This window comes from Myiozetetes cayanensis, unplaced genomic scaffold (assembly GCF_022539395.1).
Source record: "Myiozetetes cayanensis isolate MyiCay16 unplaced genomic scaffold, myiCay2020 scf1, whole genome shotgun sequence".
NCBI classification, from domain to species: domain Eukaryota; kingdom Metazoa; phylum Chordata; class Aves; order Passeriformes; family Tyrannidae; genus Myiozetetes; species Myiozetetes cayanensis.
Window position 1 is genome coordinate 101,315,148 of NW_026086604.1, and position 24,214 is coordinate 101,339,361.

General features: G+C 37.8%; 1 protein-coding gene across 1 annotated transcript in view; it reads left to right on the forward strand.

The window, feature by feature from the left end:
- The window catches only part of CNTNAP2 (contactin associated protein 2), a 1,021,111-nt gene that overhangs the window by 902,518 nt on the left and 94,379 nt on the right, over positions 1-24,214 (forward strand). Inside the window, exon 16 of the mRNA XM_050333690.1 lies at positions 3,329-3,499. Coding sequence (XP_050189647.1) covers positions 3,329-3,499 — 171 coding nt within the window. The remainder of the gene's footprint in view (positions 1-3,328; positions 3,500-24,214) is intronic.

The following is a 24,214-nucleotide window of genomic DNA, read 5'->3' on the forward strand; positions in this document are numbered from 1 at the left end:
TACGATTGCCTAGCAGGGCTAAAAGCACTGATGTCTTTTACAGTTCTGGTATTGCCATTATCCATTTCAATGGGGTTTAAATGTAAAAGTGAAACTGATGGTGTTACAGCATGAATTTCAATCATGCTAAGAAAGAAGATATTGATGGGAGCCAGCAAGGGAGCTCTGAACAAATATATTGCAAGGAAGAAGCTGAAAGGCTGATTGCTATAAGCCCAGTGATTCTGTGTTTTCAAGTGACAGAGCTGCCACACATTAAAACACTGTAACTCAGGGGTAGCAAAACTAATGAGAAAGCAGTGAGACTGTTTTGCAGGAGCTTAAGGAGTTGGATTTTAATTTCCACAGCAGACAAGCAAAGCTGTGAGCAACCTTGACACAAACTGAAAACAGAATCACAGTGTTACGTGGTTCATTGAAGAACCTCTGTCACAACTATGGCTCTGATTCCTGCTTGGATCCAGACAAATATCCATGAGAGTTTCCTCTGGGGCTGTGGTCAGCAATTCCCTTGCCTGCCTTTGCATACCCTGAGACTTAATGTCATCACCAAGAAACATGCAATTTTGTGAGAAACACAGACAGTTTTTGAGGATCTCCACATTTACCTTGAGCTGCAAACAACTAAAGCGGCTTGTCTGGTGCCTTGATTTATTTGTATTTGTGCTTCCATGACAGCAGCATGCTCTGTACCTGTTTAATTGGTTTGAATCAAATTTAAACACTAGGCAAGCTTAAAACAACAGAGATGCACAACAGAGCTGTGGTCTTGATTACAGAATTATGGTTGAGGTTACAAAGAAGAAAATAAAATTATAATGTCAAATCAGACATTATAATTATTTCAGATAATACAATAAAAAACCTGCTTAGCTTCTATGGTATTTTTATAGATCACAAACTTAGCATTTAGGCTGTTCTTTCTAAATAAACTCCCTTTCCCACCTTCTATTGGTCTGGTATTCCTGCTACCAGACTCTAGCCTGTGGTTTAAGTTCCAGTCCCAATTTTCTCCATCTACAGCTTGCTCAGACTAAAGTGGAAGAAAAACGCTTGTAGGATTGATACATTCAAACCATTTGAGGGAAGAATTGTGACAATGTACCGAAGAAATTTTGAGGCACAGTGAGTGACAAAAGTTCCTATCAAAAAACAATAATAATGTGTGTGAAGTAGATTTTTATACAAGATTCCTTAGGGAACCCCTTTCTTTTCAAAACTATCATTTTATGATAAAGATCATTATGGGTTTTTAGCAAAACATTTCTATTGTACTCTGAATAAAAAGTCTTTTCCCCCTGAAAGTGTTTTGAGACAAATATGTACCAATATGTGAAAACATGATTTTATCTTTATAAGAATTTCTTATGAATAACCCTTGAAAACATCTCTCTCAAGCTGCAGGCTCTCCTATTCTGTCTGCATTATTTGTATTCATACTCTCACCGGTAACATCTGCAGCCAAGGCTTTCTGTAGAGCCAAATCACAGCATTTTTGAATGAAATGTAAAACCTTTACTGATGGACCTCTTCAGTAGGCTGGGTGCAGCACTAAGTAAAAATTGATTCATTTTCTTTCAGTAAAAAGGTTCTGTATGAACCATCTACCTATCTGGCCCTGCAGGTGTACCGGTAGCGGTAGCCCTTTATGTAAGCGTACTGTGGTAAAGGTTTGAAATCTTAGCCTTATTATTGTTAGCACAGACCAGGCCCTGTTGGTTAAATCTACAACCAATACCAGTCCTAAAGACTCTGAAATCTCTGACTATAGAAAGGAATGGTCACATACAACTGAAAATTAATTCCCTGTAAAGGCAAACTCGCTCTTAGGTTATGCACTGTCGTAATTAAGGATTTAACCCAGATTGTCCCAGCACTGCAGACTAAGTCTATGCTAAACTGCATATAATGCTTTCAAGTTTGCAAGATAATGAAAAATATATAAAAAATGCTACTTAGTATATAGCTGTTTCATATAGTAGCTCCTTATTTACTTTACTGCAATATTAATTATAATAATATACTGTATTGCAGTGAAAGCTGCAGTTAAGGGACTAGGACTTCATTGTACCAGAACACGATAAAATAAAACCTGGCAAAAATAGGCTTAACACAGACACTGTCGATGCATCAGCAGAAGTGATTAATTAAGATAGGTGTCTAACTTATGGCTCTTCAGGTGTGTAAGGCTCACACAAGGTGTAAGTATGGTGAGAACATGGAATGCAGTGACTGAAGGCTGGGTGATGCTAGCAGAGGGCTCGTCTTTAACCAGCATCCCTGGCCAGGGGAGAAAGCCCACTGCAGTCGTGCTATTTGGCTGGACAGTGACACAGCTGCACAGTCAGCCTGGTCTCCTTTCGTGTAGTGAGGTGGCTGGGGAGCCTTTCTCACTAAAGAGAGATTTGCCTACAGTAGTACTTGAATTTTGTAGCTCTCACAGCAATTTTGCTTGGCGAGTGTTCTTTGTGTTTTAGGCTTGCAAGTTTGGTAATATTCAGAGAATGTAAAGCTAGCGATCTAAAATACTTATTTAAGTTATAAAGACAAGCAAGCATTTCTTCAAGGTTATTCAGGGCAACTAAATTAGCTGCTTAACAAGGATTGTATTAATATATTCCTGACTTTTTGTCAAAGTCCTGCTTATTTCATGTGAGTTTATTCAGCAAGTGGAATTATGAATTTTTTTGTGCTTGCATGGTAATGCTATCTTGCACAGAATTTGACTATCATGCTAGCTGAAGTACAGTAATAGGTCTGGGATATTATTACTATATTTCTACAGTGGAAATGTACTAGGGGACAATTAGGAGCACATGCTAATTGTGTTTGCATTGCTTAGCTTCATTTATTAGGTTTTTTTCTGCGATGTATAATAGACTTCTAATAGACATGGCTGTGTTTTCAGAAGAAGGGGGTATCACTGTGAAGAATATATTTGAAGATAAATAAGTCGCACTTGAAACAATGTACAAAACCAAAACGTGCCTGAGGTGAGGCAGACACCAAATTAGTGTTTTATCCATCTGTCTGATCTCCCATGAATTCAGGGTTACTGTACTAAACATGTAGTAACAACATATTTGAGTAAAACTAGATAGGATAAATTAGGAGCTTGAAAATAAATTTCCGATAAGCATGCTCTGCCTTCTGAAATCTGATGCACTGTGCCTGGAAAAACAAAAAAGTGGTTGTAGAATCAATGCGCTTGGAGAGTTTTTCTCAGTGTAGGCAACGCTGTAGCATATATTGACATTAAAAGCTTCAACTTTTCAGACAGCAGCAAGGGAGCACTGAAACATGTGTATTTCCTGTCTATCCCATGCAGGGAATTACTGGAACGCAGCTTCTTTTGTTACTTCATCATCTTACCTCCACTTCTCCACCTTCCAAGGGGAAACCAGCGCAGACATCTCTTTCTATTTCAAAACATCAGCCTCGGATGGGGTGTTTCTTGAGAATCTGGGTAACACTGACTTCATCAAACTGGAGCTGAAATGTAAGTATATGCTTCTCATCACTTTCTTCGCACCTGAACGGGGTTTATGACAGATAGTAGGTTTCAAGAAATGTGTGTCATTCAATAAAATGTGTAAGCTCGCTAAATTCTGAAAAACCTTCCAAATGAAGTTGCTTGGCATGTTTTCAGGTTGCCTTGTGTGGGATGAGCACTTGAAGTATACTTGGATTGTTTATTTAGGAGAAAAATACGAAGAATAATAGAACTGGTAACATCAATTATAAAAATTACACTGACTTGAAAAGGGTTTCCAAAATTGCATGTCAGTATTATTTCTTAAAAGTTTATTTTTTCAGCTCTGTGTGTTTTTCTATTTTATTCCATGGTTCCTTTCAAAACAGGGAAAAGAAAAAAAAAAAAGGATCATCCTAATCATCACTGCAAGGAGCCAAAGAGCTGAAAACTTGCATATGATATTTAAAAGCCATTAAAAATCCCATAAAAATAAATCTTTATCAGCATTACCTGTTAATAAAATCACTGATCTGAGAAAGACGGTATATGATATCAAGAGGCAAGTTAATTTTATTATTTAAACCACTTTTAATGGCCCAGGGGCAAACTTTCCAGGGAAAGGTGCCGAAACCCTCAGCTGTACCTGAATTCTGCTTAGTGAAATTGAAGTAGCTGAATTAGTGAGAAACAGGTTTTATGTCTCCTTTGTTCTCCCTCGACCCTGCCATAAATGGGAGCAGCAACAGGCCTGCTGTGCTTTGGGTGGTTGTTATTATAGCCCCTAGCAGCACATTACAGCACTGGGGTTATTTGAGTGCAGCAAGCTGCCTCCCTGCACTCCAGCACTGGGAAAAGCACATGTGCTTCCTTTTGCTGCAGGAGCTACTCATGGGCGCCAAGGAGCCAGCTCTAAATACTGATGCACAAAAAATGTCAGTGCCAAAAGTTGCTAACATTGAAAGAGAAGAAATTGCTTGTGGACCCCAAATAATCTACATTTTATGCAGAGGCAACATGATCTACATGCACACATCTAAATTGAAAACAAAAAGCCATTTTCAACACTTCCCAAAGTTTAAACACACAAATCAGAACGTGGAGACCTAGAAATCACCAGGAGGCCCCTTCAAAATGCACCTAAATTTTTCACTCTGGGAAAGAATAAATGCCAAGTTCCAATTGGATGAATGTATTTTTCCTTCTTTCTACAAGGAATTTAATTCCGTGTTGCTTAATCCCAGTTTGTCTAATTTGCAATTAGTGCAAATCAAAATAGCTCCTATTGAGTCACGAGCAATAGTCTTAATTGCTTTAACAAGGGACACAGCCCTTTAGTAATAAGGTGGCAGCTATTTCTGATTTCCCTTTGAATTTAAATAGTACTTCTAGGCAGCTGAGGTGGGTATTTTCGGAGCTTCTTACTCTTCTATTTTATGAAGGTGGTCTGCTATTGTAATCAGACCAGCCATGTTGTTCAGTTAGCTAGATGATGACAGTAGCAGTGAATACAGGTGACCATAACACTGAATAAAGGTGAGTTGGCAGTGACTCTAATTCTTTTGAACTCAGCTCAAGTTAAAAAATAATCATGCTGCAACTGCTTGCTGAATAGATGTACCAGTTCAAGAAAGTACATGGCAGTTTACTCAGAATATCGTTAAACAGCACTTTAATTTTAAGCCTGTGCTTGAGATCCACTGACTTTGCTGTGACCTGGCATATGCATAAATTCAACCTCTTTCTCATGTCCCTGAATATAAACCTTAGATTATAAGTTCTTGGTGGCAGAAATTGAAATATGATCTGTAAAAAGAGATGTGAAACATTTGTAAAAACTATGCTGACTATATAAAGTACAAAGCAGTTCATTTGATGTATTTCCATTCACTCTATCCTTTCTTTCCTGAAAACTATTTCTTGAAATTTTCAGAGTCCCAGAAAATAGGCCTTTCTGTGACTTAAATGTTCTACCAATCACAGCTCAAAAAGTGACTTAAAAAAAGTTCAAAAAGTGACTCAAAAAATGTTTTAAAAGTGTTGAATGTTGTGAGTTTAGTAACAAAGAGAAACTCGTTCTCTCTTCTGAATTGCACATTTATTTAATGAACCTATCTTTTATACAGTTTTTATGTTTGTTTCATTTCAGTCTGTACTTATGGTTTTCTGGAATTCATTCAAATGGAAAGTAAAGTTTCAGAATTTCAGAAGTTTCTTACACAGCTTGCAGATGAATCTGCTGCTTCCTAAAAGTCTGTTTCCCCTTTACAGAAGTCCTGCAAAATTAATATGTGAATTCCTTCCTCATTAGGAACACAAAGTTAAGTCAGTACAGTAATTACAGAATTACCCCCAAACTATTTCCTTTGCCAAGCTGCTTTTTGGCTAAGCCATCACATTCTCTAGTGGAACAGCTATTTTGTATTAAAGGTTTTTTACATAACAACCATCATTGCATATTTACTACAGCTGCTGTACTTCAAACAGCCTATTCTCGATTTCTTTACTTTTTATCATTCTAAAGGGAAAATGTTGAAATCAGCATCCTGCCAGTAAACAGTGCAAATTCTATTTTCTTCTTCCCTTATGTGTATAATACCTGTATGAACCTGTAATATGTGATTAGTGATGTATAAACTTAACTTCAAGTCTTTGGAAAGCACAAAAGTTGTTACTAGAAAGACTCATTAAATTATTTTACTGGTGTACTGTCTCTGAGTCTAATAAGTCTTAAGTCTTATCTTGTCTTAAGGTCTAACAACTGCATAGATTTGCTCCAGGTTCATATATATATATATATAAAAAAAAAAAAAAAAAAAAAAGGTGGAATTTGCAGTATCTTTAAGAGTAATTTCATGCAACTTTAGTAAAGCCCCAGACTGCCATCTCTGAGAAGAGAGGAAATACAGGAAGGAAGGGAAGAACACATTTCTCTGATTTAAGAAATAACCCTTCCAAACATCTGAAAAAGAAGACTGTCAAGAAAAAAACAGTGATATAATTCTACTATGAATGTGGCTGAAGTCTTTAACTATTTCATTTATCAAGAAACTCCTCTGGCAGGCTTGTACTTGTCACCATTACGGAACAGCTGACAGAGATGTAGAATTACCTGAAGCCTCAATTTTTACATACATCAGTAAATCTACAGAGCTTCATTATTTTCATAGCTGGCTGGCCAGCCGACAACATCTAGGACTGCTTAGAAAGGAAAGGAGTTGAATAAGGTATTAATTTTTCTGTAAATCAGAACTTCCTGAAACCATTCATGTGTGGTCAAAATTTCCACGTTTTTAAAATTAAAACTGTGTTTTAGAGAGAGAAAAAGAGGATGTTTTCTCTTTTAGAGTTTTCTTATATAGTTTTGTAAATTTATGAAAGATGAGCAAAAGTTATGACAATGAACACCTAACTACTTTGTACCTGAAATGTTTGTCAAATAAATCACATTTGAATTTTCTGTATAAGAGATATCCCGAGTTTTGGAAAAGATGTGTTCCTGAAAGCAAATATTGAAAGGACCATATTCATGAGAATTTGGGAAGAAGGTTCTACTGTTTCCAGAAAACTCTCTTAAGGACAGTGTCATATAATTCTAATGAAGAAGACATTCTACTCACTTCTGTAGCATCTCTCATCCCATCATCACCAAGCAATGAATTGTGTCTCATTGTTATTGTTTGAAGTAAGTAAACAGCAAGGTTACTTACTTCAGGAGAGGTTTAGGTTGGATATTAAGAAGCAATTTTTTACAGAGAGAGTAATCAGAAATTGAAATGGGCTGCCCAGGGAAGTGGTGGATTCACCATCCCTGGAGGTTATTAGGATGAGACTGGATGTGGCACTTAGTGCCATGGTCTAATAACCACAGTGGTGTTGGATCAAGGGTTGGACTTGATGATCTCGGAGGTCTTTTCCAACATGATTAATTCTATGATTCCAAGTCACTTTAGCAACAGAAGAAAAAAAAATATGAGGCTTAGAAATAAAGGTCAACTTGTGTTTGATCCTGGCATTAACATGTAAAAGAGGAAGGATCTTTCTTATTAATTTGTTTAGAAAGCTAGGAATATTTACAACCACTACTTTCAGGGATGCCATGTGACTGATAACCCCTGCAATGCTAGGTGCCCCAAAAAGTCTCCCCAAGGAGTGATCATTGAACTTGGCAGCTGTGAAAGAGATTATGTGGAGCAGCTTGCTAAAGGGAGCAGTGGTATAGCTTCAGGATGTGTCTACTTGCTCTGTGGGCAAGGAGTACTGACAGCACTCTAATACCTAACATTTACATGTGAAAAGTCCCACGATGCTTCCGGTGCTTAGCTGTTTCTGGGCTACTCAGTTAAGACATAAGTAACTCCTCTAAAATCAGACAAGAAACAGTGACAGACTAGGGACCGTGATTCCCATTGCTGTTTTCTTCTACCCAGAGAGCATTCCTCCCTCCAGACTCACTGCTCTAAATCAAGGCTGATTAATATATTTTCTTACAAATTTTAATAACTCCATCACTTCTTTCTCCAGAGGCATCCTAAAATAGAATTCTACCATATCAATGAGTTTTCCATATAATACTCAAATTACCATATGTTACAGTAAATATAGCTTACCTTTTCCACCCCTTAGTTTTTTACCTGGGTAAGGAAAGTGTTGTGACCTTCACTATTTCTTTTAATTGAGCTGTTACTTTTTTTCCCTAGCAGAAGGTCACTTTTCTGTAAAAAATCCCTGTAGTAACGCATGCTGCATTAGCCACATGTCAAAAAATGCATAGGACAAAGAAACATCTCTTTATCCCAGAGGCCTACGAGAAGTTATCAAATTAAAGGGGAAAACATTACATTTCTTCAGGGAAATTTATGATCCAAATGTTTTTACAGCAGTATTTGCAAACCCTCATCCTATTCCAGGACAATGAAAGTTTCAAACAAAAAAACAAACAAAACATTCTGAAGAACTGCGAGCAGCATTCTTTGAAAGATAAGATTCTATTTCAGATGAGGTAGGTGATGCAGAAATGCCTGATATTCAAACAGAGCAATCAGTTCCACCTGTACCTTTCTCCTAACTAGCAGATGGGGATAGGTGCCCAGTCTGGCATGTGGAAGCAAGACAAAGGCAGAAAATAAACATTCCATCTAGGGACCAAGCTAAAACTGACCAAGAAAAAATCCTAGGCTCAGCGCTATGGGGAAATTACTCTGACAGAGAACTGGTACAGGTTGCTTTTGGTCTGCCTCAATATCAGTATGGCATTCATGGCCCTGCACTGTACAGTGCCATACAGCACATCCCCTCGGCATTACCCTTCTCCTTTCAAGGGTGATGGGATGCCTTTCTCATTGCCATAAAAGCCACTTTAATAGTCATTTTATGTTCAGTGTCTTATAAATCAGTTGCAGCTCACATAAAGTTCAAGGTGGGAGCTGGTTGGCATTCAAAAAGCAAAGTTCTCCCTAACTTTGGTTTGTATTGCACTAAATACATGCAACACATGGCAAACTGTACTGGCAGTACCACCCACTAGTTCATCTCAGGTCTTTGTCCTCATTTCCAGTCTACTTTCTGTTATATGCTGAAACTGCATAGGCTTTGTTACCTTTTTCGTGTGTGCTAATCTTTTTCCCGTGGAAAGTGAGTATTTACTATGCTGCACAAAATTGCCAGATGCTATAGGCACATGACAGAAACAAACCTTCTGGGTCCTTGAATTTAGATCCTCACTGTCACAGGCAACCACAATGCATAACCTGTGCCTAGCACTCTAAATATATCCAACTCTCTATTTAAAATAATTTGAATCTTTGCTGATGGGGCAACTGTTTCAGACTTTCACACCTTTGTTTTTTAGGAGTCTTCTAATTCCTAACAATTTGATTTGCATTTTTTCTTTATAGCCAGACATTCTTGCTCTGGTATTATTCTCTGGCTGAAATAATTATTTTGCGTTTCTAGTATTTACTCTTTCCCCTTGTGTATTTATGGTGCAATCACATCTTTTCTCAGCTTTTAATTGCTGTATTAAGCAAGATAAACTCTCTTCTCATAAGGTATTTTCTCTTGTTCTGTTCTCTGGTTATGCTAATAGGGTTCTTCCTACTCATTGCACCTTGAATTCTTCTTTCTTAAACACAGGTAGTCAAAACTACTCACATTAATTCTGGTAATAGTTTATTAGTACCCTCTACAATGAAATTAATGCTTAGGCTGCCCATTGTGTCCTAGGAATTTCTGGCTGATCACACTGGGGTACTGTTTATTATGTATTATTTTCTAACCTTTCTAACCTTGTGTTACTGGCCAAAAAACAAAAAAACAACAAAAAAAAAAAACCAAAAAAAAAAACAAAACAAAAAAAAACCAAAAAACACAAAACAAAGCAAAACAAAAAACCAAAAAAAACCAAACAAACAAAAAAAAACAAACAAACAAAAAAACCACCACAACAGTCATATGCTGACTTCTTGTGCAAAGGTATTCATTATAATACTAAATATGACTTGACCCTAACCAAATTAGAGGTCCTTTAATTTTCTGATGAGCTGTACTTTATCCAGGTCATCAACAATCTCTGCAATTCTGTTTTTCATCTTTACTATTTTTAAAAGAAAATCAAATATGCTAAATCTATGCAATTCTCTTCTTCCAAAAATCAGAGGGCTTTTTAAATCAAAAAAAGACATCCATTATGTTGACTTTGTTAAATCCTCAATAGGATTTCATATTCTTTGTGTTCTGCCTCACATTAGACAGTGATGTCTGCTTCGCTTACAAACTTCATATGTGCTCTTACCTTGCTCAGCTGCAGGGTAAAATCTTGTCACTAAGTCATTACACTATGGTAACTCCATTAGTTTACATTTTCTTTGTGTAATTTCCTGTAATTTGCCGTAAAAATTCACATGTAGAACTCAAGTAAACACCCTGATATATAAAGACTTTCTTTTCCTGCTACTCTTCTAAGTGACTGCGTGACTTTTTCAACTAGTTCATGCGGTAAGTAGTAGCAGGATCCCACTATGAGCTCAGCTGACTTCAACAAGCTCAGATTTCTCACTGAGTTTTCTGCTTTAGCACTGGAAACAAGAACATATTCCACAAGAAACCAAGAGGACAAATTTCCTTTTTTCTTGATATTAATGACTGAATTTGATTTACTTCACCTCCTGAAGACAAGGTGTCAGAGGCTAGATCTACCAGCAGGCTTCAGCATCTCAGTACCAAATGTTGATACTAAAAATAACTATCTACCTGCCACCTATCAGGAATCATGTCCAGCCCATACCAGACAGAATTTTCCAAAGGAACTTCCTCAGGATGTATCCTCTGGCAGGCCCAGATGTGCCTGCATCATTATAACACCCAAATAGCACGTGAAGGGCTCTGGTTTCAGTGAAGCAGGCACTGCTCTGCCTGCTTTACATGGTCAGACTAGGCAGATGTTCCTTGTGCATTCCTTTTCTCTGCCCACATGAGTTTCAGTTACCTACCTGCACTGCATCCACTAGGACAGGCTGTGCAAGGCTGGTCTTGCTAGTAAAGACTGAGGCAAAGAAGGGGTTTATTTCCACAGCCTTTTCCCTGGGTACCCTGCCTCATTCAGTGGGCCCACATTTTTCCTAGTCTTCTTTTTCCTACTTAAGTACCATTTAAGTACTTCCATAAGACTATCTTCTTTTTGCCCTGCTCCCTCCTCTCAGGATCCTGACCTCTACCATCCCATGATCACAGCTGGTGCTGTCTTCAACCTTCCCATCCCCAGAAAGCCCCTCCTTTTTTGAGTATAAGGTCCAGCAGAGCATCTCTCCCCACTGGCTTCTCTTTCACTTGCACCAGGAAACTCACGTATGCTCCACTGTTTTGTCTCTCCAGCAAAGATCCACAGGAAGACCAGGGCCTGTGAACATGAGACTACTTCTAGCTGCCTCTAGAAGGTCTCAACCACTTGTTCTTCCCCACCAGGTGGCCTGCATCAGATCCCCACTATACTGTCACCCACACCACTCTGCTCCTGAATCCGTACTCTGGCACAGTAATCGGGAGAAAGTTCTCAGCCAGGCACAAGAAGTTGTGGACACAGTGATTATGTGGATGATTATGATTAGATTTAATGCTAATACAATATCTAAATAGTGCCAATGCAGTATCTAAATAACAACTCTATCATTATTCCAGTGGATTATATTATAATGAGGACATGGTCCCTCCTGTCGAGTCACAGGTTTCAGTGAGACACCCTGGTTTTCTAAGCATCTCCAAGAAGTCTAGATGTGACTAGGTCCATTTAGTCTCATGTTTGGTCTACAGTTTTTGTTGAAAGGGTTAAAATTTACTCATGTTTAGGCAGAAGCATACAGGTTGACAATATTTGGCCTTGCAGAATTTCCAATTGCAAAGCAACAGGGCGCCTATGGAACTACTTTAGGATTCTATCTCTGTATGTGACCGGATCTTAGCACTTTTCTCACTCATCCAAAGTGAGTGTTCCCCATCTTTGGGCTGGATGTACCCTTGCAGGGTCAGGGATCCAGTTGGAAGCTGCTTTCTACCTTGGGAGACCAGTATTCCTCATTGGTGCAGTCTCCAGTATGATTTTATACCCTTATGCAGGCTGATGTGCACCACAGTCAATCACAAATATCTCAGGTCCCCCATCCCCAGAATACATTAATTATGTAAGCACCCAGACAGTTCCTCCTGCAACTTCCACACAGTGTTCTTATCTTAGGACAAACCTCTTTGCCCACCAGAGATAGTAGAAGAGAAAGGAGGGTGCACACAGAGGCCTGTCTTTTGTCACTGTCACACTTACATTTAAATCTAATCATCAACATCATCCTATACATTGAAATGCCATGAGTGAGGAAATCTGAAAGGGTCCAACCAGGCTCCATTGTTTCCTGAGGCTATGTGTCCTCAATTCAATGGATCTTCTGGTCCTAAATTATTTAGATATTTTTGAGAATTTTTCTTCATAGTGGTTTAACAGTCTTGGTACTCTGAAAACTACTTTTTTTCTTTAAGTTAAACTTTTTAGATAAAGTGTTGGCAATTGCTTAAATAGCCTACTCAAAGTCTAAATTATTCTTTATTGTTTTCACCAAAGCAATTAAGTTTTAAAGTAGAAAATTATTTTCTGTGACTAGATAACAAGATATAATGAAAGTAGAGGTGTTTTTAATAATAATAAAGTTGTATCCAAGGTGCTTTAAATATTTATGCAGATGATTAATTCACATTTTGTCAACAGACTGATTCAAGTTAATATAATTATTTTCTCAAGAGTTTGTGAGAACATTATAATATGGTAGATGCTAAATGTTCATATAAAGTTTTGGCCACAGATTTTCCTAACACTTTGCAGCACTTCATCATGGTTTAAATGGTAGTTTAAAAACATATCAGTTTAAACCACTCTCAATTCAGACTCTATCTTTCTACCTTACCTTGCTACATTTGTTTTGAGGATAAGGAAAATGAATATTTCTGCTTCCAACTTTTCATTCAGAAACTTTGCACACATGAATAATTTCTTGCATGTTAAAAGGAAAGAAAAACCATTTGTGTAAAATTTTGTTTAAAAGTTAATAAAACAGCAATCTATTTTTTAAGAGTGTGAAAGCAGTTACTATCACAAGGCTGCTATAACACCATCTTGCATAATTCAGACCTTTTAGATCCTCTTGATCTAAATGTCCTGATTTTGTTTTTAAAGTAGAGATTTTTGTCTCAACTCATGGACTGAGACAGCTCTCTATTAATATGAAATCTTAAAAACAAATGCTTTATAAATTCATAAATCCTTTCACTCACCTTTTATTTTTGCCACTGCTATGGTAGGAAATAAGAAAAGGTCTCCTGTTGGCTTTACATTTCCTGAGACTCATGTATAGTCAAGCAAACACAAGTTAACACAAGGTGGTTAAACCAGGCAGGTCCCTCATTCACACACTGCATCAAATATTCTGCCTCTGATTACCATGAAGTCTAAGAACATATTTTTACCTCCAACAAGTCAGTTCTGTTTCTCTGTCTCCTCTACCATTTCATGATACTTCTGGTTTGTATTTTTGGTAGATATTTTTTCCTGCTGCAGAGCAAAAAGTAAGCAATACCAAAGATATCTTCTTCCAACTTCAGGGGTCTACCCTGGATGTTAGCAAATGTAAATTATTACGTTTTCCAGAGTAGAAAATCTTTGTCTAAAACTTTTGATAAAAGGGAACCACAGTTAGCTGGGCCCATCTATCCTCACATGTACCCTTTTCATATACAGAGTTACTACACTAAAAATAAAATTGAGTCATGTTTTTGGATGGCCTGTTTTTATTGTGGTAGTATAGAGCATAGTGCAACAGGGTCCTTACTCTGATGGTGACCCCTGGACAGCCACAGAGAAATAAATAGCCATGAAAAATTGCTCATAAAATAGGCACTAAATGACAGAAACTTATACAGCCCAGCAGAAAAATCAGTAAATTCATACCACCATGAGGACCTTATTGAATGTAAAAGTGTTTTGATACCTACCACCCAGGCACCTAAAAACCTCTACAAGTCTTAACCACAGCCTCCAGCAGAACCTACAGCTAATACACAAACTACTGAATAAAGAGAGCACCTCAGAAGAGAAGGAAAAGGACACAGGGAATGTGCTTTTAACAAAGCACATCACAGAAGTGTGAGTCTTGATGTCTAATTTTCAGGCCTGCACCAGGCTCATACTACTTTTAGTATGATGCACAATTTACAATTTTGGCTTATTTTTATGACATTCAAACACAACATATTCGACGGGGGGGATTGATATCCTTGTATCTGCTTGTAAGCTAAGCACTCAGACCCATTGCTCAGCAGTTTTAGGACCGTGACAACTTCCTAGCAATTTTTCATAGTAAAAAAAGCCACTCTGTCCTTTCAATAAATCTCTCCATTGCTTTACCATGCTCAGACATAATCTGATTTCATGGACATTACCACCCAGTTTTATTTTGCTTTTCATCCAACAAAAAATAACTACCAGTTACACAAAACCCTTTATATGCTGCATGGGAGAGCTCTGTTCTGATGTCTGTACTTCCCCCTTGTTGTGGTGCCTTCTGTTGCATAGGATCAGTTCAGTTTCATGGTAAAGTGTTGCAGTTAAAAGGATATAATGAAGTGCATTATAACCCACTACTGACAGAAAAACACACGCCTCCTCTCCTTTTCCACTCCGTGCACTGACTATAGTTCCCTTTGTGTGAATCATCTGACACAAAAGACACCAGAAGGTATTGCTGCTGTATTATTTTAAGCATTAGTTACCCTCATGAGATGAATCAACAGACTTTCAATGAGTCACCATTCCCATTCCTTCTTTCTTTCCAGGTAGCTAAGTAGTTACTGGAAAAGGTCTGGCTGAATGGGAGATAACATCTATGTGAAATTGTCTTTATTGCCTTAGAATTAAAGCAAGCAGGTATTTTTTCAAGCCCTTCTCTAACCATCTAGTGTTTGACTTTAAACAGGTCTTTTCACATATCTTGTTTTGGTTCCCTGTTTATGCAGGACTGTTAATGTTTTTTTGTTCTTAGTGCCCATGGCTGAAAATTACTGCATCAACTGAAATATAATGATAAAAATGAGAGTTGTTTCCAAGTGCTTATCTACAAGACAGACACAGTGCAATTAGCATAACTGAAGTAATTAATAAATAATGCTAATAAATAATTATCTTCTTAGGGCATATTTGGCCTTTGCATTATGTTTCATGAGAAAATTTTGTACTATCATTTAATGCAAATTTTTTGTCCCCCAAAGCAATTTAAGCTACTGTGTAGGAAGACTGATATTTATTAGTTGATTACTTGTTGAGATTATTTTAAAGTGAGATAAAAATAACTTAGTTAGTACCAAAATCAAATCCCTTCTTATCTCTGTCCTCACACAGATGTTTACTCATGATGAGAAAGGTAATGTATTGAGTTCTGATTTCCCTTCATATTGAGATACAGTACAGTAATGCCTTTCCAAAATATTGCAAATTATATGTGTAAGTGCTTGTCTGTCACTAGAAAGGGAACTGATGTCTGTCCACAAGGTCAGAAAAGCCAGGACCACTTTTTTTTTAACTACCTTGCACCTGGAGAGCATTTAGCCAGTTTCAGGTAGCTTGTGTGCACTTTAGTGTAGTACTTCTGAATGAGTTAATATGTACTGAATATCTAAGATTAAAACCACAGGTGAGGATAATGAATTTCAAGGCTCAGCATGGATAAAATAGGCAAAGGTTATTCTAGTAGAGGGAGTCTAATCCAACAAAGGCAATGAAGGAACAAAAAAACAGAGAGCTATTCAGTCAGCCAGCCAGATATATGAAAGTATATTTGAACAATCATAAAATGAGATGATGAAAGAATGATTTTAACATATTTAATTCTCATTAATCCAAAGAGGCTTGTTTCCTGTAAACAGAAAGCTAGAATTTAGACTTATTCTTTGTCCAATTTTTGAAATTACTTGTCCAGTTGTGAATCTTACTTGAAAGAAGATATTAGAGTATCGTGAAAGACGGACAATAGCACACTAAAGTTCACTCCTTTTAAACATGCCGCAAAACAATTTATTTGTGTGCAGTCTTGTCTTACAATGTGAAAACATAGTCATATGATAAGAAAACAGCAGCTCCTGCTCAATCAGGTCAACATCTCTCAGTAGATCTAATTCCCTGTCCATTTGCAAATAAATGTCACTGCAATTTTACAGCTACCAGATGTAGATACTGCACACAGGAGAGACTGAATCAAGTGCCTCCAGGCTGCAAACCAAACTGTGGAGAAAACAAGAATCAAAAATATGAGAAGGATAGACACTTTAGGGGGTGCTCTTTCCTGCATTCAACAAAGCCTTTCTCTTTATTTTTCATTCTCATTTGGGGTTATTTTTGGTATGCAGGATACTATGAAAATTTTGAGACAAAAACACATTGAAAAGGTCGTAAGAGGCTTCAGACATTTTGAAGAGTTATGTATTCCTAATGAAATTACACATGAATTTAATAAATTCTATTTACCATAAATTAGTTTAATCTTTGCAAAAAAAAGCACCGTTTGATTACTATTTGTGTCTTTTCTATATATTATGGTGTAATTTTGTCCAAACCTATTAATGGTTACAGCCATTCAGCTATACAAGTTTTCCTTCCTTTGCCTTTCATTTACAGGTTAATTTCTCTTCTTTCTATATGTGCTTCTAGACTTCCTACAACTGAAGGTAAAACATGTTTAAAAATACTTCCTCCAGGCAACAAGAATTTCACTGAGAGAAATCAGTAATACCGTTACAGAATTTCTGAAATTACTTCTATTTCAAACTAACTTTACAGTTATATTGTTAAAAAGTTAATGCTGATAGCAGTCACTGTACTTCCTTTTTCACAGGGAAGTAATATTTTATCAATACATATAGTAATCTCTATTCCCACATATCTCAAGTCCCTGAACATCAGGGTAGGGACTGGGGGAACAAAGTCTCTCTTATCACAACCCAGCTGAGGTTCAAGACCACCTGAGAAAGCTGAACAAACATACATCCATGGGACTGACAAGATGCACCTCACAGTCCTGAGAAAATTGGCTACACTCCATGATATTTGAAATATCATGACACTCAGGCAAAGTCCTGAGTAACTGGAAAAAGGTAAAAAAATGAACCCTGGGAACTACTGCTTCATCTCAACTGTCTACCTGGTAAGATCATAGAACAGATCCTCTGTCTGGCATATGAGTGACAGGGAGGTGATTAGAGGCAGCCAACATGGCTTCACCAAGAGAAAACTGTGCCTGACTAATCACAGGCCAATTCTCTCAGGACTCTAGGAGGCATATAATAGGGTTCCATAGACATATACATGCATTTTCCTCAGGGGGTCATGAACCTGATCTTTACTTACAGTGGGAATCACTTTGTTCTCCCAATCCCCATCCTGCTGTCCATCCACTCAAGAGGAGTGGAAAGAGAGGCTGACATGGTGGACTGAGTTAAAAAAGTTATTGAGTACCTCAGCCTTCTCATCATCCACTGTTACCAGTTTTCCAGCGTTGTTTATCAGGGATGGGTTCACCTTCTTTGACCTTCCTTTTCTGTTTAGCATACCTGTAAAAACACTTCTTGTTATTCTTTGTATCCCTTGACAAGTTCAGTTCCAGCTTTGCTTTGGCCCTCTTCACCTCTTCCTACACAATCTACTTCATCTCTATGTTCTTCCCAGGTTACCCATCCTTGTTTCCACTGCCTCTGCATTTGTTTCTTTCCCTTTAGTTTGAGCAGCAGTTCCGTACTCGGCCATGCTGATATCTTGCCTTCCTTGCCTGATTTCTTACTCCTGGGGATGGCTAGCTCTTGCCTCATATGGAAGACTTCCTTAAAGGTCTACCAGCTCTGCTCTGCCCTTCCCCCTTGTCCATGAGGGCAGTCTCCCTTAAAGAGAGAACCTCCTTAAAGAGCTGGAAGTTTGCTTTCCTAAAGTTTAGGGGCCTAGCTTTACTCCTTACCTGACCCATGTCCCTCTGGACTGCAAACTCCACCAGTATGTGATCACTGCAGCTCAGGCTGCCTCCTATCTTGATGTCCTCATTTAACTTGTTTACACTGGTGAACATCAGATTCAGTATTGTGTTCCCTCTGGCAAGGTTGTCTATTGCTTGGCTCAAGAAGTTGAGATGATAGATCAGATGGATTGTTCATCCCTACAGAATATCAGCTTGTTCTAAAGGTTCAGAAAGACACTGAGCCTCACTTGTTCTTATATTGTATCTTGTGGATGGATTTATAACATGAGAAGTGGGTGTTAAATAACGTTAAATCAAAGCAGTAGCTTTACTCACCCTTTTTTCCTTCTTGACACTTACATAAATGATTGCATAAGATCCAACAGAGTGTAAAGTTTAATGATTTTTCTTTGTTTTACTTGTAACCTACAGGAAAATGTAAAGTGTGTCTAGCCTCTACAATGAACCCCCATGTTAGAGAGATACCTGAGCTATTCCTAAGAAAGATACCATGTCCACGTAAATCACCACTCAGCTATGCTGGGTTTGATCCTAGCTGCAGTATAGTCTCTCATTAGAACTAATTGCTGTTGGCACAGCATCATGCTGATGCAGCTGTGCAGCTTCCAGAGCTAGTTCATTTGGCACTTAGCTCAGAGATCACTGCAGTCTTGGGCGTTAGATGTGCACTGTCATTTGGTCAAATGAATGACATTTTTGGTCATTAATTCAAATGGGTATTTCATTTGGGAATTAGATAAATGATGAAACCATCCAGATGCTTAGTCCAATTATTGTAAATATGGTAGTGGTTTTAGACAACTACCTGGTTATTAACAGACAGCCACGCTATGCAGTCATTTCTATATTGCAGTCAAGCAGCTTGGAATCAACAATCTCTCTCTGTTATGTTGCTTTGGTAGCTTTAATTTTTAGTTGTGTCCTTTGAGAAGTGGTCTCCTTAAAGCAGGTCCTCTGTTCCAATATAGCACTTCGGGGTACCATCTGTAGCCCTTTCCACCTCTTTTCAGCAGCCAGGAACAACCTATCAATGCTGTTTCCATGTCAGCACTGGCATGGCCTCTCTCAGCCCTGTGCAAATGAGGGCACCAGTGAAAGTAGTTCAGATATGACTTTGTAAAACTGTCTTAAAACCCAGCTGTCCAAGTGAAAAAGGTGAACAAGACAATTGCTTTCAAATCCTAGAAAGCTCTCTTTTCTATCCAGTCTACTAAAGGCAATGGGAGGGATTCCAGTGGCTATAGATATGAGACCTGATTTTTACTGTGGTGATGGATTTCCCATAAAAATAGGTAGACCACTAGTTCTACATTTCTACATTTAGCGTGTCTATCTCTTGATTAAGTTTTCATTCATCTGCAATCATTTCACTGAATTCTGTCTCCTGGTTCAGTCAGAGAGCCCCTCATCAGAAGTGTATTTACAAACAAACAGCCCAAGAAATTTGGCAGATGTTGCCGTTACAGAGATGATAGAATATTTTGAAGCTGTTGTTTTCACAGAACAAGTATCTGTCTGGCACGTTTAGTTTACAGTTTATGGCTTATTGTTGTATACTCTTTTACAGCCAAGCAAGTGAGCTCCGATTCTAGCTATAACAAGGCATTTATGTTCTAAGAATTGAATTTCAAAAGGATCCTAAAGAAGTTAGATACTATTTCCTTTGATGTAAGTCAACTAAAACATCAGTAAGACCCATTTGAAGGTATAAAAATACATCGGGGAGGTGAGAGAAACAAAGTACAAAGGAGGAGATGAAAATGTGTTTTGTAGAAAGGATAATGGGGCAGAAGGAGAGAAATAAAGAGATGGGCATAAAAAAATTGTCTATTAGGAGGGTTATAATCCCTCTTCCTTTTTTTTTCACAGTTTATGTGTCTTGAAAGCTTCCACCTACTGCTTAGCATTTTGTGAGAATCCAACCATCCATCAACATCTCTTTCTTTGCTGCCAACTTCATTATAACTAGAGATCCTAGCCTGAAATGTATCAGCAAAGATCAAACTAGAAAATAGCAGGGGGAAAAGATACTTGAAATACAAAAAGTTCAAGGAAAATGGGAGATCAAGCTGGTCACAGGTCTTGAATACCAGAAAAGTCTATCAGCCCATTTAACCTGACATTTTGCATGGCAAAGGACAAAGCAGTGCATGCTACTTCCCTTGCAGTTGACCCTCAGAACTTGTGTGTAACTAAAATAAATCTACTAGAAAGCCTTGAAATGAAGTATTCAAGAAACGTGGAATCCTACAGACAGTGCAGTCATAGAATCACAGAATCGTAGAATACCAGGTTAGAAAGGACCTCAAGAATCATTTGGTCCAATTTTCTTGACAAAAGCACAGTCTAGACAAGATGTCCCAGCTCACAATCCAGCTGAATCTTAAAAGTGTCCAACTGTTGAGGAATTTACCACTTCTCTGGGGAGATTATCCAAGTGGCTGATTCTTCTCATTTTGAAAAGTTTTCTTCTCGTGTGCAATCATAATATCCCTGGGAGTAACTTCTAGCCATTAGGCTTCATCTTTTCCATATGACTTCTTGTAAAAAGAACATCCCCACCTTTTTGTAGCCACCCTTTAAATACTGGAACATAGTCTCGAGAGGTGTCCCCCAAGCCTCCTTTCTCAAGGCTGAACAAAACCAGTTCTCTCAGCCTTTCCTCATATGATAGGCTTCCTGGTCCTTTGATCATCTTTGTAGACCTTCTCTGGACACTCTCCAGCCTGTCTACATCTTTCTTGTCTAGTGAGGATTGAAACTGGACATCGTACATCCATGTGTGGCCTGGCAAGCACTGAGAAGAGTGGGAAAATAACTTCTCTATCTCTGCTGGTGGTGTCCTTGTTGATGTTAGCAAGCATCCTATTTGCTTTTTCTCTGCTACATGACACTGCTCACTCATACTGAGCTAGTTGTCCACCAGGAACCCCAGGTCCCTTGCCACAGAGCTGCTCCCCAGCTGGGAAAATTACAGTCTGTGCTGCAGTCCTGGATTATAATTTCCCAGGTGCAAGCACCTATATTTGTCTTCTTTGAACTTCATAGGTTCTTGTTATGCCACTCACCCAGCCTTGCCAGCTCATCCTGCACAGTGGCTCAATTGTATCCCTTCCTTTTTATGGGCATATATGGGCAAATACCTCATAGATTTAAGACGGGATCTGAATAGAGCTAAAAAACAAGAACACAGAACAAAGGATGAGAAGGGCATTTTTTTTGCCAAAGTTGCTCTTCTGTGTTCTGAACAGATGGCTGACCATGACCTGAGACCTTAGAAAATTGAATCAATAAAAGGAACGTGTTCAGATTTAATTATATGTAATTGCACAAGGCACAGAAAGGGTAAAACTAAGCCACAAACCTCAGCTTATTGAGTGAATATATGTAGCAGGAGCCCATAAAAAATTCACCTTCATTCAATATTATGAAATTTCCATCACAAAACCTTGTATTGACTAAATAACTTAGAACCCACATTTATTTTTATTTTCAATATGATAATTTAGCTATTTCAGACATATGTTCAAAGTCTGATCCTTGTTCTTACTTCTTAGAAAGACTGGCTTGAGTTTTACTGTATTTGATAGAATAGAAAATAAAATTATCATTAGCAAAACTCACTTTATCAGCTACAAAGTGACTGAGCAGTATAAATCTCTGGGACCTGTACAGCTCATTTTCTGCATCTTTCGAAAAAAAAAAAAAAAAATCTTGTCTTGGTCCAGTTGGTCACTTTGGATAAATAGTCACATATGTACATGTATGTTAGATATATTTTAATCATCCCCTTCAAACATTTGACAGAATAATACCACTGTCACGTCAACCAACAATGTATTTGAGTCAAAGGGGGTTGTATGTGTAGACATAGGGAAGTTGAAAAGTACAACGTACTTAGGAAAAGAAGCTAAATAATTGCTATTCTTCGGCACAGTAGCTGAGCTGAACTTCACAACGAATTTGATGTTGTACTGGCTCTGACTGGGATGGAGTCAGTTTTCTCCACAGCAGTCCATATGGTGGTGTGTTTTGGATTTGTGCCTAAAGCAGCATTGATACCACACCAGTGTTTTGGCTGTAGCTGAGCAGTGCTCCACAGCGTCAAAGGTTTGCCTCTCTCATCAGGAGGCTGAGACATTGGAAAGGGACACAACCAAGACAGTTGCTTGTTGACCAAAGGGACAACACCTTGCTCAGCAGTAAAGCTAGGGTAGAGGAAAAAAGGAGGAGTAGGGGCTGCATGGTGTTCTCAAAGTCCTGTCCAACCTGACCTTGAACTCTTTATTCCCTCAGTCCCTGCCTTGAGATTCAGGGTCTCAAAAGATGTGGGAAGAGCAATTGCCAGTGAAAGCTGAGACAAGAAAAAGCTGGGTACCTCAGCCCTCTCCCTGTCAGTTGTCACCAGGTCACCTGTATCATTTTGGGCAGTGGTACAATTTCTTTTGCCTTCATTTTCTGACTAACATGCCTCTGGTCAGATATACATCCATTTCTATTAAGGTACAAGTGCCTGTCATTTTACCTAGAGATGTCCCTGGCTGGAAAACACTCTTATTCCATAGACTGAAAATAGAACCAAGAATGAAGAGTCAGAACCAGCAACATAACTTCCACGTGAGACATCCTGTCATGAAGCCTCTGCCCATCTGTAAAGTTTTTTTCATTATCATGTTTCATGTTTCTTCCATGTCCATCAGTCTACCAAATAAGTTTCCTACCTTTGGGTATGAGAATCATGTTTTTAGGTTGTTTAGGGAAGGATCGGGAAAGTCCATAGATGCTGTGTTATCTTCTCTAACTTTCAAGCACATCAGCAAGGTACATGCACTGAAAATGACCTTTCATGATTTTTCTGAAATGCTTTTCTTTCACTAACTATAAGATTAAGCATAAAAATATAATATTAAATTATACAAATGGTACTCATTTCAAAGTGAATAATGTACTTCAATAAGTACAAATTTAATTATTTGTCTTTTAGGCTGTGATACAAATTTCAGCTTAAAACCATGCATAAAGTTGGACTATGCAAGTGCAGAACTTCTGCTTGAAATATCTCTATTTGCCTCTTCTCTACACTTTCCCTTTTAAAAGAAGTATAACCTTCCTTTAAAAAAATAGAGATGCTTTCATCCAGAAGACCAAGAGTTTGCAAACAAAGAAACATTCTTCTAGAGGTTTTCAAAAATCCTGGATTCAGTAACAGTCAAGTTACCCATGCGTAATGTTAACAATGTCACCAACTGCCTCAGAATAAGAGCAAAAGTCTGTTAAGGGATTTTCATTTTACAGTCTTGTAGATAGACAGCTTTTGGGAAGCAATGCAAGCCTGACAGTGAAGAGATCTGAGGCAGTTCTTCAAAGCAAAATGTAAAGGAGAATTATACACACACCCTTGAAAATAGATTTGGACACAACATACAGTTTAAGTGTTGGATAGGTTTTACTCTAATTCCTAATTTGCCTGAGTTTATTGGCAGAACTGCTGAAGTTGCAAAACATCATTAAAATGAAACATCTTTATTTCTTTAGCAGCAAGCATTAGCTCATACAAATTTTGTTCTTTGTAAAGTGCAAAAGGCCAAACAGACTAAATGGCTTAAGAAAGGCAGTTCATTCAAGAAATTAAATTATTTTATTCAGCAGAGAACAGAAAGTACAAGAGCTTTTATTTTTTTCTTTTAGAAGTAGACAATTTTGAAAAAAAAAATCAATTATATAATAAATGCTGTTTGAAAGAACATTCTCTGTAAAAAGTTTATCCCTATCCTTTCAGTTTCATAAAAATGCTGTCAATTAAGTCTGACATAACCTTATGAAAATCTATTAGGTCGTGTACAAAAATATTTCCCACTATTTATCGGTATTGTTAGTAGTAATGACTATGGAGTGATGCTTCTGCCACAATTTAATAGTTTTACTGAGTAAGATTTTTATAATAGTGTTTTATTAATTCAACCAAACAAGAGACCACAGCTGTACTGGAACACTGAGATCATAATTGGGCATCTGAGATTTTTCAGAGGGAGCTCTGGCTTTTTTATTTTATATGTAAGAAAAACAAATTAAAGGGAACTCTGGATTGTTTTTACTTCTGTCTGGTATCCTCCTTTGTGAATGCTATCATGGATAATCCATTGTCTGTTAACACTTTCATCTGATGATTTACCATCAGAATATAATTTTC